This window comes from Lissotriton helveticus, chromosome 5_1 (genome assembly GCF_964261635.1).
Source record: "Lissotriton helveticus chromosome 5_1, aLisHel1.1, whole genome shotgun sequence".
NCBI lineage: Eukaryota > Metazoa > Chordata > Amphibia > Caudata > Salamandridae > Lissotriton > Lissotriton helveticus.
Window position 1 is genome coordinate 1,576,802,330 of NC_136065.1, and position 19,992 is coordinate 1,576,822,321.

Below are 19,992 nucleotides of genomic sequence, written 5' to 3' on the forward strand. Positions count from 1 at the left end.
TGGAGGGATCCTCCCAGACTCCTTCAACTTGGCTCCAGACCTCTTATCAGCAATATAGAAAAGCCAGCCAAATCTAACAGTTCCTTTTCATTTTCAGTGAAGAGAATTCTGCCACATTCTCAACTGATAACAGGCTCATCTGATTTCTTAACATAACTTTGAATTTGCCTACAAATTCGATATTGGCTGTGACTTATAGTGCATTAACAGAATCCATACACTGCCCTATCCTCTTCAGCCTTTCGCCCAGTCTCCTCCATCTCTCTCTTGAGATATCAGATCTGACAAACTAAGAGAGCTCCTTGGCTTTTTATTAAATCACTTTCCTCACTAAGGCGAAAATATTCTATCATAAGTGGAAGGGATTCAAACCTGCTAACACCATATTTACATTTTCTCTTGTAAAAGAGTGGAATCAATGAGCCACCTGCATTTGTCTGTCAGAATTTTATCTGATTTGAGGATGATGTATTTCAGCAAAGTGATGAGGAAATGCTTTGGGTGCTGTATCACCATTGAGCCCTCAAAGGGTTCTGATAAATCTACGGTTGTTGTTCTGACTCCTATTTTCCCAATATTCTAATTTTTCTTTGGATCCGTCATTCATCAGTCATAGTTCTTTGTGCTTAGTTACATGTCAGTAATTACAGTCTTTTGGTGGCCTCTTTCGTCCCGTCGAGAGCAAGAAGGCTTCTACCCAAAAGGTCCATCACCTGGGTTTTCAATTTGTCAAAAGATTGCTTCATTTCCTAGATTCTCTCTGATTAAACAAATGTCATTCATTAATTAAAAAAAAAAAAAATCTAGAGTAGCCTTCAAACCAAAGAGCTTTGAGTGTTGGGTGGAACTGTAATCTCAGCCATTTTCACAAAGCAGGAGCTAGTGTCTTTACTATATTATTCTGGACAGTTCACATTGAAACATTCATGCCCGTATTGTGAATTATGGAAGGCAGAGTATGTTCATTCGGTGAGTTAACTTTTCACACTACCCAGCCTGTGAATGTTTCCCTCTGTGACAATCTGGCAGGCACGTGCAGGGTCTCCTGTTCACCAGCTTGGATAATGGGTACCCAAAATGCGCACCTTTCTGCAAGGGCGTCTACTGTTCCATCCGCTGTGCTATCTGGCAATTGACAGTGGTGTCAGTTTGATTCATAGTTAGGAATACAGACCTTGTTACCTGAATCTCTATGGATTCGCTGCTGACCAGGTATAGGTGTTACGTTTTTTAAAATCCTCTATGAAAGGTATCGTTTACATCCATTGCAGGATGCAGTGTTGAGTTGTGTGTGTGTTTACTCTGGGCATGTAATGGTGAGTGGAGGAGTCCATTGGGCTTCATCTGTTTGTTCTTCACAAAATGGTGATCTCCATTGTGCAGTGCTAATGTTACCATTTGGATGTGCAAGCCAACAATCTACACATCACTTGTCCCCCTTCCCAAAATGACAGGCGAATTGGGGCGGTAGCCAGGTCTTCCTTTTGATGTATCAGAGGTCCTCTTCCATTGCAAAACACACCCCTTTCCTGTTCTTGACAGTCAACTCCATGCAAGTGGCCCCTGTCTGGATCCATTCTCCATCTACCTGAGCCAGCGTAAGCATGTCTCTGGAACGGCATCACAGGAGCATACCCACGACAGGTAGACATCACACTGAGAATAGGCTACCATAAGATTAGAAGAGCTCAAGAACCCTGGCTACCAGGTGAAGATAGGTGTGGTCTGTTTTGACTAGGGAGGTTCTGTATATCAACACCGGATAGAAGAACATAGAAGAACCAGGACTGGAACTGCTGTGCTATTGCCATGCTCCTCCCAGACTGAGCCTAAGTTTGAGAATCCTGCAGAACAACATTGCTGTTGGACCTTTGGAGAGAAGGAAGAATGTATCTGCCTGCATGAGGAGTAGGAGTGCACCCACTAGTGGGACGTGACCTGATCTCCCAATAACAGCCAAGAGCTGTTTAATTGAAAGGACTGACCTGGAGGACATTTTGACAGCCTGAGACAGCTCAGGAGTAGTGAGGCTGCCCCATGCAGCAAATCCGGATACATCTAGATTAATAAGCACATCAGTTTTCTTCACAGTCAAGAATGCTGAGCTTGTCTAATCTTTGACTCCTACTAATATGAGTGGGATATAGATACTTCGACATAGTTCTCAAGCTGACTCCAAGGACCTAAGAAATCAGGACTTTGTTCCCTGGCCTGGGGTCCCATCTGGTTGACTGTAGTAGGTCATCCTTATTCCAGAACCACTAGAATCATCGACCTAGGTGTAGCAGCTCTGGAGACGTTGTGTTTTGAAGCCCAGAGTAACACCCCTTTGCCCTGGCCAGTAGCCAGCAGACCACTGAACCATCCGCTACCTGTTGTGTGTACTCCTAACCCATGGATGTCCCACCAGTGTAAAATCATTACTGCAGCCGAGGGTTGCTGACTTGCATACCTCTTGAAAATCTGTTCAGAGACACCTATGGTATACTGGAATCTTTGCCAGCCACTGTTTCCAACCCAGGGCCACCAGCCACTGGACTTTAGTGACTGTTTCTTCACTGGACACCTTCTCACTCCCACCCTGATACCACCAAAACAGTCCCTGAAAGCACTTCTAAAACATTGTAGAGGTGTGATCTTAATTTGATTAGTAGATTATGTTGGGTTTCTAGGGTTAGAAAAGATTCACAGAGATTCATTTCAAAGTCATTGAATAAAAAAAGGTTATCCACAATTTCAGCTATTGTCTAGTGGGAACAGAGCAAACACAAGGAGGTGATAGACTGAGTACCGATACCTTTCAGACAGTCGCTCCCAATCAAAGATCTGGGTTGAATCCATCATCGTTCTTTAGCTCACTTCGCCACCCCAGTTCAGACCCAGCCATATGCAAATCAGCCTTGACCCTGTTCCTCATGGAACAGTCCAGCCCGAACTGCCAAGCCAGGTCTTCCCTGGACCGGAAACAAGCATCCTGGGACCAGTTTCGGAGTAACACCCCTCATCAGCCAGGCTAGCTTGAATCCAGTGGCAAAGTGAGCAAGGGACCCATGTCTGGGCATACGGCGAACAAAGCAAACACAAGGAGATGCTGGACGTAGGGCTGAAACTTTTCAGACACTCGCTCCCAGTCACAGATCTAGGTTTAATTCATCATCGTTCTTTAGCTCATTACGGCACCCCAGTTCAGGCCCAGCCAAATGCAAATCAGTCTTGACGCTGTTCCACATGGGAACAGTCCAGTCAGTCACAGATCTGGGTTGATTCCATCTTTTTTTTAGCTCACTGAGAGCCAGACCTTTCGAACTTTGATCATACTGTCTGACTCACACCAACACTTCCAGCTAGACGGATTTCCCATGAAAGTCCCTCAATGGGATAACATTCGGTATGCATAGGGCCCAATATTAAGTAAAACTAGAGCATCTAGCATAAAGTGAAATTCTTGAGGGGTTGTACCTCTGGTCCTCAAGGTGCTAGACTTTCTAGGTTTTGTTTTGCCAAAGTAAAAACTGATATCAAACGTTTTAGGTTGCTTCTGGCTTCCTACTAGCACACTATTTCTTGTAGTAAGCAATGATGGTTGGCGCTGCTACAGAGAGAGTAGCTGATCTTGTTTGATGGTAACAATATTGTGGTTTTAGAATACCAGTGGTGAATTACGATAACCATGACTGCCCTGGGACCCCAGGGAAAGGTATCCCTCACTCTCATACCAGTATGATCTTTTTCTTTTTTAAATTTTTTTTTTTAAGGTTTTTATTGAAGAAGAACAAGAGAATATACATAAATCGGGTGCCATACTCCTAGAACGATACAGCAATAGGTGAGCAAGGAAACAATGCGTAGAAAAAATTTTACCGACGGATGCAATTGTGGCAACGATATGTACTTCAGGGGAAAAAATAACAGCAATCCGACAAAACAGTATTCCACAAAGCCAGCCCACCCATGATACAGGATATTAAAAACCAAATTAGACACCCGACTAATAGGAAAATCGGCACAGGATAATCGACCCGTCTCTTGTGAAAGAAGAAAGGAAGAAGAAAAAAAAGGCCATAGAACTAAACTAATATAAAATAATAAACCCCTCCCCGTTCCCCCCACCCTACACCTCTGCAATGGCTACGGCCCATCCCCACTAGCAGCGTGCCTGTCGCCCCCGAACTTGTACCTAAAAGAAGGAAAGAAGAAAGTGGAGGAGGAAATATCGAACATGCCCCTCCGGCCCCCCTTGCCCCCCGCCAGCCGCAACCCACCCCATAAGTCTCCAGGATAAGAGAACGCAACAAGTAAAATCCAACGGGGGAAGCGTGTAAAAAACCCACCCCCCTCCCGTGCAATCATGAGGTACAATCCCGTGTCAAATGAAGTCTTTCTCCAAACCCATACGGTCAAAGTCAACCCTGGCCGCTACGATTCTTCATGCGAGCCCTGTCCATTCGAACCGCCATCACAGAAAGGATATCCAGAAATAGAAAAGTTCCAAAGTCAACACGAAAGGAGTGATACCAGGATAGACGTTTACAAAGTCCAAAAGTCAAACAAAGTTCACTGCCCACCAGCAATAAGTCAGCAAAGCGTTTTTGATCACTCTGAGAGAAAAGGGGCGAGGTATTAATCCGACATTCATTGGAGAACTCACACTGAAGTACAGGAATAGTCACATCTATCTCGGGCGATATCGACATAGGGCAAAACACACATCCGATAGGTTCGGGCTCGCTCGCCGCCATCTGGGGGTCGCAAAAAATTTCAAAGTCAGACTTCCGCACAGGGTCCTCGGTAGCAATCGGAGCTTGCTCCGCGGGTACGGCATCTTGGTTCACAGCCAACAAAGGGTCGGAGTCCGGTCTCTGGCAGATGTTATCAACCGTTACAACCATCCTCTGGACGGTGGTGGTGACTCGTATGTGGAGCTCCCCAATGGCGGCCATTATAGTGTGCAGCGACGGTGTCCTTTCGGCCCGCTCCATCGCCCCTCAGTGAGCGACCGGGCAGGTAACTGAACCCCGGAGGTCGACTTCTCCGGGGCACCAGGCAAAGGCAACGCAGATGACAACTGTGGGCACTTCAAAAGCACGATCTCAGCACCGTCGCCGCCAGCGAGGAACCAAGCCCATCGACCCCGGGAGCTCAGCGGGGCCTCCGGGCAGCGGATCCCTGACCAAAGCAGTCGATATATCAAGCCGCCGCAGTTGCGGGATAAAGCCACCGGATCACCATCCAAAACGGAAAAGAAAGACGCCACTTCGGGAGACCGGAACCACCCACGTCCTGCGGCCGATGTTGTTCAACTCCAACCCGGCTGGGTTAGAACTCCAGGCCCCGGCTTCAACTCCGGGTTAGGCCGAGAATGGCGCACGGCGTATCTTCATCATTTGAGCAGCTAGAAATTCCGGGATTGCACCTTCGGAGTCAGGCGCACTTCAGCTGCACGGGAGTCCGGTGGGAAATCAGGATGGAAGTCAGGATTTATGAGCATCCGGCGGAGGTCGGCGGAGACGGGAGCTTAAGCGGCCATCTTGGTTGCTAGCGTAGCTCCTCCCTCAGTATGATCTTTTTCTGTCTCTGCAGAGTCTGACATATGTTTTTCTAATACTTGTGACCAAGTGTATCTGGAGTAGACCCTACAAGCCGTTGTACAGAAGAGGGAGACATCAAAAAAGGTGTCAAATGAGTGGTAGAGCAGACCTAAGAAAGGTAAAGTACCCACACCTGCCATGCTTCCTCCTGCAGCCACAAGGCCCACCCAGTGACCAGGAGACTCGTCAAACTGAGCTATTAGTTGATCACCAATCAACTCTTTCTTTACCGCTCCAGTCACTGAGAAAAGGCTCTCTACAACAGAGTTAAAAAGCAGTCCATAAGTGATGACCAAATGAGGTGTCACAGAGATAGGTCTCTGAGTCGTTACTTAAAGGTACTCTCCGAAATGAGCACATAGATGTTGTCCGGGCCTTATTGTACAAGTGAGTTTGCTACAAATGGCTTTGCTTCATTATTCTTAACTTAAAGCCTTGTGAGAGTGTCATTGAAGGCTGTTTTTTGGGCCACCTTTTAGTAGCACATGTTTTATACAGTACAAACCCTTTGATAATCAGTCCTATGCTTCCAGTCTTAAGACTGGATTATAACACTGAAGAACGTTTGTAAATTGGATCCTTAGTCGTACTAAATGAGCACGGGGTATAAGTGACATGTTTATGTTGTCATCAACGTGCATGATCTCTATAATGAGGCTTTTGTCTATAAGGACCTCTGTTTAACCAGTTTTAATAAATATGTTGTTATTGTGCCAGTGTTTGTCAGATGCCTGTGGCTGAGGGGAAGAGTGTTCAACAGACCGTGGAGATCCTTACCAGAAAGTTGGAACTACTTGGAGCTGAGAAACAGGGCACCTTTTACGTGGATTGTGAAACATACCATACAGCGGCACCCACCATGGGGAACCAAGGTAAGGAACAGCAATGGCTATTCTGTAAAGTGCATAGATTGCATTCAGGGTAACTATATCTGTCTTGGTAGTGCCCTGTAGAAATACACATGCATGAAAGATTCAATATCATGCATTTACTGTTAGATCAATGTATTATAACTGGTACCTACGCCCCAGCTCCCCCTTACCTGGACTGGTCCTCTGACTTTTCTAAAGTCCTTTCGGACCTGGGCTTGCAGTTGAGGCCCTGCTTTGTTCTTGCGCTCCTTCTTCTCTCTCAGCTCCTTCCTCTCTCCCTTCACTCCTGTTCCCTTCTCTTTCTTATTTTCACTTTTTTTCTGCTGTCTTTGTTCCTGTGCCTGTTCTCCATTCTCTCTTTTTTCCTCTCTGTTCCCTTTTTCCACTCTCTCTTTGTGCCCGTTTTCTAATCTCGGTCTATGCAGGACCCACTAAATGACAGCCGCTACATGACCCCATTGAGCTGGTGCTAAGACCCCAGCTTCCATTTAGCTGGACTGGTCCTCTGACCAGTCTAAGGCCATTTCGGCCCCATCGTCACTGCTTTGAGGCCTGGCTTCATTCTTGCGCTCCTCTGCTATCGCTCTCTGCTCTTTCCTCTCCCCTGTCAGTACTGTGCTCTTCTCTTTTTCCGTTTTACTCTCACTGTCTCCCACTCTTCTGCCTTCTTCCTTGTGCCTGTTTTCAATTCTACACTCTTTGTGTTTCTCTGTGCCCGTTTTCCCCTCTCCTCTCTCTGTGCCCGTTTTCCACTCTACACACTTTATTTATGCCCATTTTCTTTGTTCCGACTCTTCCTTTGCTCCTCTGGTTCCCTCTGTGCTTTCCACCTCTCCAGGAGCAGGGGAGACTGGAGGTGCGAAACCTTGGGGGGTTCCCTTCTCCCCCGCGCCTTAGCTGACTCCCTTGTGCCTTCTTCCCGCCCTTCTGCCCCACCTTCCACGCTCCCAACATCCCCTCCCAGGACCTACGTAATGGTTGTGCAAGCCCCTCTGCTCCCGTCTGTGCCTGGAGCGCAACCAGTGCCACGGACCCTGATTCGACTGAACGTCGCAGCTACACAGACTCCCTTCTACATGCACTCCACACCGGGTGCTGCCACAACAGCTGCTTCAATGCCTTGTCTTGTTCCATGGTAGGAACCTTTCTCATTTATACACTGTATTTTCACATTCACCAACTTACCACACATGCCTCTTCACATCTGTCATGCATGCTCCTCCACACCAGATCTCTCTGCAAACACTCCACAGAGATCTGGGACGTCATCGAAATGCACTCCCTGGACATCCTCTTCCTGACATTTCCGCCATCGCCAAAGCCATTCCATCGGGCTACAAGATCTTGTGCCCGGACAGAGTGAACAAGCCAAGAGGACAACTTAGCGCCATCCTCAAGGGCTCCATCACTTGCACCTAGCTGAAACAAGATTAAGGACACAGACTGCACCAGCACCCACAATGCCCACCAACCAAACCTCATCGGTGACTCGCATGCCAACATCAGAGCCTGCAACAAGTGCATCATCACTCCTGGCGCAGAGACCCAAGCCCCCCTGAAGAACTTCAGACAGTCCAGAACCCACACATGAGCCGGTTGGTACACCGAAGACCTTAGTAACTCCAAACTCCAGGGCAGAAAGCTGGAGAGAAAATGGAGAATCAGCTGAGACACTACTATAAGGAACACAAGTCTAACGTCCGGAAATATCACACCCAGCTCAACGAGGAAAGAAAAACAGCCCTACCTCTCAGAATGGAAAACAGTTGCAACAACTGCAAAAAGCTCTACAACAACATAAAAGAGTTCTCCAACCTGCCAGCGGCCACCAACTCCACCCTTCGTAAAAACTCTGCAACAACCTCTCCGATTTCTTTCCCAACAAAATTCTCAAGATCTACAGTAATTCGACCTCAAACTCAAGACACAAGAACTCATCAACCAGCTGCCCACAACCACTAAATCGGACCACCAGATAATAAACTGGAAACCCGTCACCCCAGACGACTGTTCTGAAATTATTAAATCAATCCACTCTGAGGCCATCACCGACCCTTGCCCCACTAAATCTACAACCAAGGAGGAACTCTGATCAGCTCGCACTTCACCACCTCCATCCAACGTGGAATCTTTCCAGACAACTGGAAACATGCCGAAATCACATGTATTCTATAAAAAAAAAAAGACACAGCAGACCCAAAACAGCTCAGCTACTACAGACTCATCTCATTCCTGCCGTTCCCACCCAAAGTCGTGGAGAAAGTTATCGACAAACAACTTTTCACCCATCTGTAATAACACCACCTACTAGACATCTCAGTCTGGTTACTGTCACAGCACGGAAACTACTCTCATCTCAGCATCTGACGACATCTGGACCATCAGGGACAAAGGGGGAAAGCACAGCGCTCATACTACTCAACCTTTCCCCAGCCTTTGACACCGTCCCTCACAGCACCCTCATCACAAAACTCCACAACTCTAGGGCACATGGGCCTGCCCTGAGATGGCTGGCCTCTTTTCTCTCTGACAGGACTTAGTGAGTCAGGCTCCCGCAGTACACTTCCGAACCTAAATACCACATCTGCGGAGTCCCTCAAGGATCTTCGCTCAGCCCTACCCTCTTCAATGTGTACATGACGCCACTTGCCCACATCATAAGATCCCACTGAATCAACATTGTCTCCTGCGCAGATGACACCCAGCTCACCTCTCCCTCACAAAAAACAACCACACCACTAGGACCAACTTCACCACCTGCATGTCAAACATAGCAAACTGGATTAAACAGAACTGCCAAAAACTCAACAATGATAAAACAGAAGGCCTGATCTTTGGGCACAAGAGATTTCCATAGGAGTCCTCCTGGTTGCCAACAGACCTGGGACCCACTCCCATCTCCACTGACCACACCGAAAATACTAGAATCATCTTAAACGACAGACTCTTGATGGCCAATCATCCTACGTATGCTTCTCAAAATATTCCAGTGGCTCCCCACTGACACTAGATGCACCGTCACCCAGGCCCTCATCACCAGCGAACTAGACTACAGCAAAGCACTCTATGCCGACATTACAAATCAACTCATACAAAGATTCCAGACCACCCAGAATGCCGCCGCTATACTCTTCCTCAACATCCACCGCAGTGCAAACATCACGCCCCACCTCAGAGAGCTACACTGGCTACCAATTTAATCTGCTCACCCACGCATAGAAAGCCCTCCACAGCTTCAGACTTGCCTACCTCAACTTCCACCAACCCACCAGGCAACTGCGCTCAGCCACAATCTACCTCGCCCAAATCCCCCACATCCGCAGAAGCATATCAGCATATTAGGACGATGCTCCTTTTGCCGCATTGCTGCCAAATTCTGGAATTACCTTCCACACCATATCAGATCCTCCCCATCCTTACTAGAGTTCCGCAAGAAACTGAAGTCCTGGCTATTAAGTTAGGAACTTGAATGGAATACTTATTTACTCCAGCATCTGCATACCCAAAGGGTGATAAGCGCTCTGTGCAAATCCTCATAACATTTAAGTGCATCCTTTTGTGAAATTGGAAGGCCAATAAAAATGCAAAGCAGGAATTGATATTCATACTAAATCCATTTTCAAATTACTAGAAAAATTCAAAATGTAAAGCATTTATTACTGTACAGCGCCAGACTTCATGCAGTATTTAAGAGATCTTTACATTCTACAAGCAAAGCACCCAGACTTAATGCAGTATATAGGGATGTGGAATTCCTATAGCCTGACGCCCGGGACATATTGTTTGAGGTCAAGGGCAACACGTCTTCAAGTGTATTTTGTCCTTGGGACAAGTAGGCCCAACCGCCTGCAGCACAAACCCTTTGGCTGCCAGTTTGCAGTACCACATTATGGATCAGGGAAGAGCTCTGTCTGAAGTCAAGGTAATATTTGTGTCCATATGCTAATGCTCTTCAAACTTGTAATCATGGTTCATTAATTGAAAGCATTTATTATCAGGATGAGCGCTCTAAATAAATGTTGTAAGCTCTGACTGCACCACTGGCAGTCATTCCAGTATAAAAATGTGTACACACGTTTTCAAAGTTTAGCAATATGAGGCTATGTATAATGATCCTTACATGCTCTCTAATAAGATGCAAATATTTACTGCAGCTTGAAAGCAAGATTGATAATTTGCTTTCAAAATAAAATGTTCATAAAAAAATTAAAGCAAATTTTTCTTTTTTTAGCTAAACTACTGTAAAATTTCAGGTACGATTTCTTTGCAGCATCATTTAGTAAAATGTGTTTTGCTGTTCACCCTATGTGGGAAGGGTAGGCCCAGACGTGGGTCCCGTGCTCACTACGCCACTGGAGTCAAGCTATCCTGGCTGAAGACGGCTGATAGCCAGAAACCGGTCCTAGAATTCTTGATTCCCGTCCAAGGAAGACATGGCTTGGCAGTTCGGTCTGGACTGTTCCCATGAGGCACAGGGTCAAGACTGATTTGCATATGGCCATGTCTGAACTGGGGTGGCTTGGTGAGCAAAATAACGACGGATTCAACCCAGATCTGTGACTAGGGGTGAATGTTTTGCCATTGTGCAACATTCCATCCATCATCTTGTGTGTTTTGCTGTTCACCCTATGTGGGAAGGGTAGGCCCAGACGTGGGTCCCGTGCTCACTATGCCACTGGAGTCAAGCTATTCTGGCTGAAGACGGCTGGTAGCCAGAAACCGGTCCTAGGATGCTTGATTCTGGTCCAGGGAAGACATGGCTTGGCAGTTTGGTCTGGACTGTTCCCATGAGGCACAGGGTCAAGACTGATTTGCATATGGCCATGTCTGAACTGGGGTGGCTTTGTGAGCAAAATAACGATGGATTCAACCCAAATCTGTGAATGGGGGTGAATGTTTTGCCATTGTGCAATATTCCGTCCATCATCTTGTGTGTTTTGCTGTCACTCACAGTGAAGCCTGCCGATTCAGAGTGAGAGAGAGAATACGAATTTTAATAAACACAGGTGGTCATGGTTAACGCCAGACCAAATTAGGGGCCCAATTAAAGTCTCAAAAGTGCACCCATGGTATGTGTTCTTGCATTTAGTGTAACTATACAGCTTTCGTGAATTCACAAGAATTTACAGAAGTAGAGCAAGAAATGGTACCCCTAGAAAATGTTTGTGTACTGCATTTTAGCATGAGCAAATATGCATGTGTAGATTTGCTCCAGCGAAAATCTGAGTTTTTACAAGTCCACAACCCTCCCACCATTTTTCCCCCAACTCTGGAAGAAGGTTTATGTCTGCCATTGTAGAGTACATTTCCAACATTTCTCAGTATGGGAAAAGATTAGAGAAGAGGTGTTAGGTTTGCACAGACTCAAAAGGGCATTCCACCCAGGGAACTATTGCTTACCACTACCTTAAGCCCCAGTATGTATATCTGCGGAAACGTGGCAACATAGGGGATTGCTACTTCTCAGACACCACTATGGTATGAGCCCTGGCATAATCAGATAGGCTATATCAGAGCTCTTATATAATGAGATTGCTGCCATAATTTGTCACCGCATTACATGGCACCAAACGGACAAGTGGATTTTGTTCCAGGACAAGTAGATTTATGAAGCAACCTGCCCCATGGACTAGTAGATATTTTATCAAATTCCACACCCCTGAGTATTTAAGAGATCTTTACATTCTATTAGCAAAACACCCACTTTCAATCGCCCTTGCAGCAGAGATACAAGTGTGCAACAGCCTGGTTCTTCCCATCCAAAAGCCACGAAAGACCACAGTAGGCTTGCCATCCCGCTGCAAGGCTTCCAACAAAATGACAAAAAGGGGCAAATTAATCTTGGTCCATTACATTTGAGGCCCACCACCATGAGGAAATGAATGAAGCAGAACCCTAGTCAGTGCTGTCAAGAGAGTTGAAGAATGTAGAACAGCAACATCCTGGTCAGTTTGAACGTAGAGCCACCACTATAGGGAATCAGGCTCACTACCCTGAGTGAAAGGAGAGCCAGCGTAACTCACTTATAGCTACTCACTTTGATGTAAAGTTTGAATTTTTCATATAAGTCTTTATTTGAGTGCACATTTTCTTTTATAAACAAGTTCTGCATTTAGTATTGATTGCACAGGTTTAACGTTTGCTTTATTATATGGTGTGATAGTGAATCAATCATTCATATGTATGTATTCATATGATTTATAGTGAGTGATCGAATTTAGTTAAGGTGCAACAAGACTAATACGCAAATTCTTGCATTTTACATCATTTAACATGAAGACTGCCTTTTGCAAAATATTCAGAAAAGTGTATTAAAGCTTGGTGCAGACATGTCTTGGGCAGTGGGGAATATACAACTTCCTGGGAGATTTGGTTCCTGTCGAATGAGGTCTAAACCTCTTCAGTGAAGGCCATCAGTTCTTCAGAACTTGTCTGGCCTTATTAGCTCGCTAGGAACACCGCAAATAGGAAAGACAAAGAGAGACTGTCCTGAAAAAAAGAAAAGGCTTGTTTTTCAGCTAAGATATGCAGGCTAGAGGCCACCTCAAGAAACCACTGTTTTGGTGCTAAGACAGTTTAGGGAGTGGCTAGAAGGGAGGGGTTGAATAACAAAATTTAAAAAAAGGCTAGGTTCATCATTCAGTGCAATGCACTTCTGAAACACCATCACAATGTTTCCATTCTTTTAAAGAATTTGTATATTAATTGCTTTCATTGCCACTATAGTGTTTCTTTTTATAGGTACATTTATACTCATTTACTGTTCTAGCTTAGGACATTCATTTTAATAAAGTCTTACAATGTGTATATATAGTGGGGATACTTGAGTGTGTCCATCCGTGGTGAAAGCATTTTTGGAGCTCACTAACCAATTGATAATTTTAAAAGTCTCACTGGACTGGTTATTGCCCAGAACGTACCAGCTTCATGTGCAGTTGGTTCATGTGTTACAGTGCGCCACGTTCACTGTCTCAAATTGATAAGATGACTCTCAGCCTGTGTTTGGCCAGCTGTGTAGGGGATCTATAACTGGGCCATATTTTACAGATGATTATAAAAAATGTGTCAACTTGGAGTTCAAAGCCATGCATTGGCTGAATAGTAGGCTCTGGATGTATGTGACTGTATACAATGCAAAATATCATCAGTTTAATACATGTTCTTGATCATTTCAGGGCAGCAAGGTAAACTTATGTACGTGATGCATAGCTCTGAGGCCCCACTCAGCTGCTATGCCCTCTTTGAAAACGGTCCCTGCTTGATTGCAGATGCCAATTTTGATGTACTGATGGTGAAGCTGAAGGGATTCTTCCAAAATGCTAAGGCCAACAAAATTGAGAGCCGAGGTACCCGCTATCAGTACTGTGACTTCCTGATAAAGATTGGAACTGTTGCCATGGGGCCCAGCGCCCGAGGAATATCTGTGGAGGTACTGTTAATAGTCTTAAGAAATATCTTTAGGATTTCGGCTTGCAAGCTAACCAGAGGGGTACAAGAGGTATCTGTGGAGAGTTTGCGGCATAGCAGTGGAGTCTCAGGAAATATCTGTAGTGCTACAGTTAAGACACAAAGGCAAAACATTGGTGGCATGCTGCTAGTTAACTAATTGGGGCCAAGGACTATCTGTAGAGCAGTCATTACTTAACCACCAAGGGGCAGGAAATATCTGAAGAGGTGCTACTGCTACTGAATAATCAAATGAGCTGATGGCATATTTGTGCACAGATTGTATTGGTGAAGGCATACGACCAGCAGTGTGGTGTTATGATGGGAGAAAAATGTGCCAGTACCACTGATTTAATCCTAGGGGCCAAGACAATCTGTTTTTGCCAGTACTGCTGGATAACGAAGAGTACTTGAGGACTTTTTAATGCAGTAATAACTACATACATTGGCTACAGAATACCACTGAATATGCAAGGGGTGCCATGTTATATCTGTAGCTGTACAAAGGACATTGAAAGAAGATCATTAACTGTGTGAAAGGGGTATATAAAATGTGTAAGGAGGGGGCCTCTTGAGAGCAATTTGAAACATGATTTGCTCTTTATTCTGTATTTATCTTAGATAAACATCTGCCTGTTTGTTTTCTGTAGATTGTAAGTACTAACTGTAGTAGAGACGTTGAGACCTCCTGTTTCCAACACTCTGACCTGGTCTAAAGCACATTTAAATTGATCAAAATAGGCGATTCCCTGACTGAAAATATGGTTCTTTGTACTTATGACTCCATGCTTTTAGTACTGGTACTTATTAACAACACAATATATTTTGGGAGGTGCAGGGTTGAGTCCATTTGAATAAATAGGGGGACAAACCTATATTACTGAAGGTTCATCAGGTCAAAACCTGCTATTGATCTTCTGCACAGGCTAGATCTTGTAACGAGGCAGTCCTATGAATAGGGCTGTGGATGACACTGCTTGTGAATATCCCTTCTGAGACTCGCTACCTCACCCTTATAAAAAAAAAAAAGATGCCAATGATTTCACTTCTCCATGCCACAAACACACAGAAATGATCTGTTTAAGAGAGTTCAGATTGTGTATAATTTCAAGTCGAATCATTATTTTGTGAAGAAACGTCACACCCTGAAAACATTTGGGCTGACCTATTTTTGCTGTCCTGTTCAATTTTTGCTGTCCCGTTCAATTTTTGCTGTCCTGTTCAGATACAGACCTTTCCCACAAACTCAAATTTATTGTCATTATCAGAACAATTCCCTTTCCTATTATAACTATACAATTAAATACTTTTCAATAAATTGTTGATATGGACTTCAGTATGACAGTTAAAATGAATTACCTTTCATAAAAATGTTAATGCTTACTATCTACCACTATTGTCTGAATATACATGGCCTATCCTGATGGTAGTTTCTTTTTATCATTATCTAAACTTTGCTAAAACATGGAAATTTACTTCTAAATCAGAGGAGTGATAGTACATCTCAGTCATTGTTTTCCAGTTATTAACTTTCCCAAGCTTTTTAACTAGTCAATTGCAAACGAAACATAGTGGCCAGTAGGGGTCTGAGATAGCCCAGATAATACATCAATGCACCTGACGGTCATTTTAAGGTAAAATTATAGCATATTTTCCCTGCTTTCTTCATAGCCAACCTCTCTGCCAAATGATTTCAGTTTTGTAAGTACGTGACCAGTTCAGCAATATCCGCATAGATACCACCACTTCTATGATTTTCTCTTCCGTTTTTGTAACTTCTACCATCCCTGTTGACATGGCCAACCCAGTCCCTGTCCTTTAGTCGGACCATTTTCTAATTAGGTTCCAGATCCTGGGTATGAGCAAACCACCTCCTATAATGCCGAGTCACCCTAGGCACACCTGTCGGGCATTTCATCGGGTGACTCCAGAAAGTCTGGCCCAGGCGTGCTTGGATCATCCCTGCCTGATGTCAGGAGACCTAGAGAGGGATCTCGATCTGCTGCAGTGGTGGTTAATGGAGCGATTTGACGAACTAGCACCTGAGACCGCTCCTCGGAAAACATCTAGACGAACTTCTGCCCCTTGGTATACGGAGGCTTTGGCTTTGTCCCGGCGCAACTGTAAGGTAGCAGAGAGGCTCTGGCGCCAGCAGTATGAACTTAGAGCTAAGGCTGCCTATAGGGCGGCCATCAAAGCCTATCATGTAGACATTTTGTCTGCTAAGAAGAATTATTTCTCTGCGAGAATCGAGACTGCTTCGAGTTCCTGTAGGGAAATCTTTACCATTGTGAAGGAGTTTGTGACCCCTAATGCTAATGCGATGCGTCACGAGTTCTCTGAGACGTGGGTGATCTCGCTAGCTTGCTTTTTTACTTACAAGATCAAACGGATCCAGGAGTCTTTTTCTTCTTCGGGCCCTAGTGATGCCGTCAGCCCGGGAGATCAGGTGAGCCGGATAGCTGGCTCTGGACCCACTCTCTCGGAGTTTCCATTTCTCTCTGACTACGCATCTCTGGATCTCCTGACTAAACTTAAATCAGGCTCACCTCTTGATCCCTGTCCTGCTAAATTTTTGGCCAGGGTGGCGGGAGCTCTGAACCCGTTGATCAATCCCATCCTTAATTTGTCCTTGACTAGGGGTGTGGTCCCTGTGGCCTGGAAGCAGGCGATGGTTGTTCCATTACTTAACCTCTTCCATGCTCATGACAAGGTCAGCTCATCATGAGGCACACTGGAGCTGTGCTAATGACGAGCTGACCTTGTCATGAACAATGGGGATCCTACATTTGCAGCACAGGACGGGAAAAGCCTTAGCAGCCAAGGTGTTAAAAAGCCGGGCCTGGACCCTGAGCTTCATGCCAATTATAGGCCGATTTCTCTTTTGCCTGCTCTAGCAAAGATAGTGGAGAAGCATGTGCATACTGTGCTCTCTACCTTTCTGGAAACCCACAGTTTGCTGCATTCCACCCAGTCGGGCTTCCGGAGCAACCTAAGCACCGAGACGGTGCTTCTAGAGCTCAATGAGGCTATTAAGGAGGTGCTGGACGCCGGAGGAAGAGCTATGCTGGTGATGTTTGACCTGTCGGCGGCCTTTGACACCGTCCCTCATGAGGGCCTCCTCAGCAGGCTCTATGAGATTGGTCTGAGAGGGACGGTGCTGAGCTGGTTTCGATCTTATTTGGCTGGTCGCCGTCAAGTGGTCTGGGCTCCTCCGTACTCTGCCAAAGTACCACCGTTGGAGGTCGGAGTCCCGCAGGGCTCGGTGTTGAGCCCGACTCTTTTTAATATCTTTTTGACCCCTCTGGCAGTGCTGGCTGAGTCCTTTGGAGCTCAGATCCTGTCATACGTCGATGATACTCAGCTCCTTTTCACTTGTGGGAAGGGGGCCGAGTTTCACGAAGAGGGCATCCGGGGTTGCCTTGGGGCTGTTTTCGATTGGTTTCAGCGAAGCAGCCTCAATTGCAACCCTGATAAATCAGAGGTGCTCTTCTTCGGGTGTCAGTCTGATCCGAATTGGCAGGAGTGGTGGCCGGTGAATATGTTCCCTCCTAAGTCATCCTCTCTGATTGCCAAGAATTTGGGGGTCAGGATTGACAACGGCTTGACACTTAAGTCCCAGATTCTTGGGTTGGCTGGCACCTGCTATGGCCTTCTGAAAATGTTGCGAAAGTTTCTTACCCTGCTACCGTTGGCGTATAGAAAGATTACGGTCCAGGCCCTTATTGGTTCGAGGCTGGACTACTCAAACGTCTTATATTTGGGTTTGCCCGAATATCTTCTCCAAAGACTACAGGTGGTCCAGAACTCGGCGGCCCAGGCCATTTTTGGCTTGCCTCGCCGAGCTAGAGCTTCGGACCTTTTACACTCCTTACACTGGCTGCCTGTCCGGAAGCGGATTGTTTTTAAAGCACTTACGCTGGTGCATAAGGCATACCATGATGTGGGAGCGGAATACATTCAGAAACGGCTTACCTTTTATAAGCCGGCTAGAACCTTAAGATCGGAATCTCTCTGCCTTGCCGTTGTTCCTGTTATCAGGAAAGCATGGATGGGGGGACGTTCTTTTAAACGCTTGGCGCCCAGCTTTGGAATGCCCTACCTTTGCCGCTTCGCGGTACATCTAATCTGCTCGCCTTCAGAAAGGGTCTGAAGACGTGGCTTTTTGGTCAGTAATTTGCTCCTCTCTCTTCTTGTGTTTGCCCTATGCAGTTCGTTGTGGGTTTGAAAGCGCCGGGACACTCTTCGGAGTAGCCGAGCGCTATATAAGACACCCATAACATAACATAACTTCTTCTGCCAAAAAAACCCAAAAAAACATTAGATTTGAATGAGAAACAGATTTAATAATTTTTGTTCCACCATTGAATGCTACTGCATAGATTCATTTTTAACTCCAACTCAACCTCCTAAATGAATTGCAAATTTGCACATTAGGGATAATTATCAGCTTGAAACCAGGCATATCATCTTATCTAGCGTCTTAACTTTATAGATTTTTACAATTCATCAATGTGTACATTTTAAACACATATGTATCATTTTCTGGAGAATTGTTTCAATAGTGGTTATGCTTATTTCTTTTGAAAAGTCTTTGATCTTCTCATTGAGCCATCTTAGCATTGCCTTGTGTGTTGAATCCTACATAGTGCTACTTTTGCTTACTTTTCTTTTCTTGTTCTTAGGTGGACTACTGCCCTTGTGTGATTGTCAACGATTGCTGGAACCTAATGGTGGAGTTCATGCAAAGCTTTATGGGAAGCCATGCTCCTGGCCTCCCTTCTGTATTCAGCAATAAGCATGAGTCCGTCTACAGCCCAGCAGACACTATGGTCCAGTATATGGAGCTTCTCAACAAGATCCGCAAGCAGCAGCAAGGGCCTGGCTCTGGTATTAGATGATTCACAGGAAGGGGACTCTGTCTTCAATAGAGGTATCGCTACCATTTGAATATTCATCAGAATGTGCATCAGCTGATGAAGTTCACAAGAGACTGTCTCTGGTATTGAGTGATCTACCAGACTTCTCTCCAGCAGACACTGGAAGGATACATGGCCTGCTGAGGATAGTCAATAAGTGTCTTTGTACAAGGATGAGAGGCAGACGTTTTGTACAATACTGTAAATATTCCCCGGCCTAACATTTTCTCTTGCATTCTATCCATTTTGTTTGAGAATCCATACACTCATGTGGAAGTGGTTTTCTTTTTTTTTGTAGTTCGATTGAAAGAGGGATCCAACCGGTGTTCTCAGGAGACTAGAGTAAGCCCAGACTTCAGCGAATTTGTTTATTTACAGCTAAATACATGGGACTTTCTTTTTTTTTAAGGACCGTATAATAATTCATAATGAAGCGGTTGCAGAGCATTCAAGAATAGAGTGGTATGAGTTCCTCAGGATGGTTTAACAAGTTATGGGATACATTTGGTTTTGACATATAAGTACAAGATACTGTAATAATTAGATAACTAGAAGTAACTCTTATTAAGATTATAGAGGAGAGATTGAAAGCAAGGAGGAGAAGGGAAGACCAATTTCTTCAGCTGGCATGTTGTCTGGGGGATGTGCTTAGTATACCCGAATAAACCTTATTCTCAGTTACTCTTAGATAGCATTCAGTAGTTCATTCTGCTCGTTATAGGTATCCAAGCTGAGGAATTTCTATGGTTCCTCGCCTAGAAGTGCAGAATCGTACATTGTGTGACTTGTGGGTGTTTACCTTTTTTGTGAAAATGTTACTATAAATTATGTTGAAAAAAACTCCGGTTCAAATAAAATATAGCATCAGCCATTTCACGCTACCTTGGACTTTCTCTTCTGCAACTCGTTTTGCCAGTCATGATACAAAAGCAAAACTATTACCACATTAGTATTTACCCCTTTCTTTAGAAGAAATGCAATAGTATGGAAGGAGTAAAGATTTGGAGATGTTGGGAGATATTTTCACACTACGAAAAATAGGGTCTGGGGAGGTCTAGAGAGTGCAGAAAATGATTATAGCTCCACTTTCTGCAAATAGTGAGAAGATGCTCTGTGTTATAGTGGACCATCACCCCAGTTCTGTTTACTTTTTGTAATTCTTCCCTC

General features: G+C 45.0%; 1 protein-coding gene across 3 annotated transcripts in view; it reads left to right on the forward strand.

Moving 5' to 3' along the window:
- Window positions 1–19,696, forward strand: part of MED20 (mediator complex subunit 20) — a 39,609-nt gene extending 19,913 nt beyond the window's left edge. For all 3 annotated transcript variants that reach the window (XM_078644721.1, XM_078644722.1, XM_078644723.1), the window contains exons 2-4: window positions 6,306–6,460; window positions 13,636–13,889; window positions 18,592–19,696. In XM_078644721.1, the coding sequence (XP_078500847.1) occupies window positions 6,306–6,460; window positions 13,636–13,889; window positions 18,592–18,807 (625 nt within the window). In that variant the 3' untranslated portion in view covers window positions 18,808–19,696. The remainder of the gene's footprint in view (window positions 1–6,305; window positions 6,461–13,635; window positions 13,890–18,591) is intronic.
- Window positions 19,697–19,992: the final 296 nt, after the last annotated feature.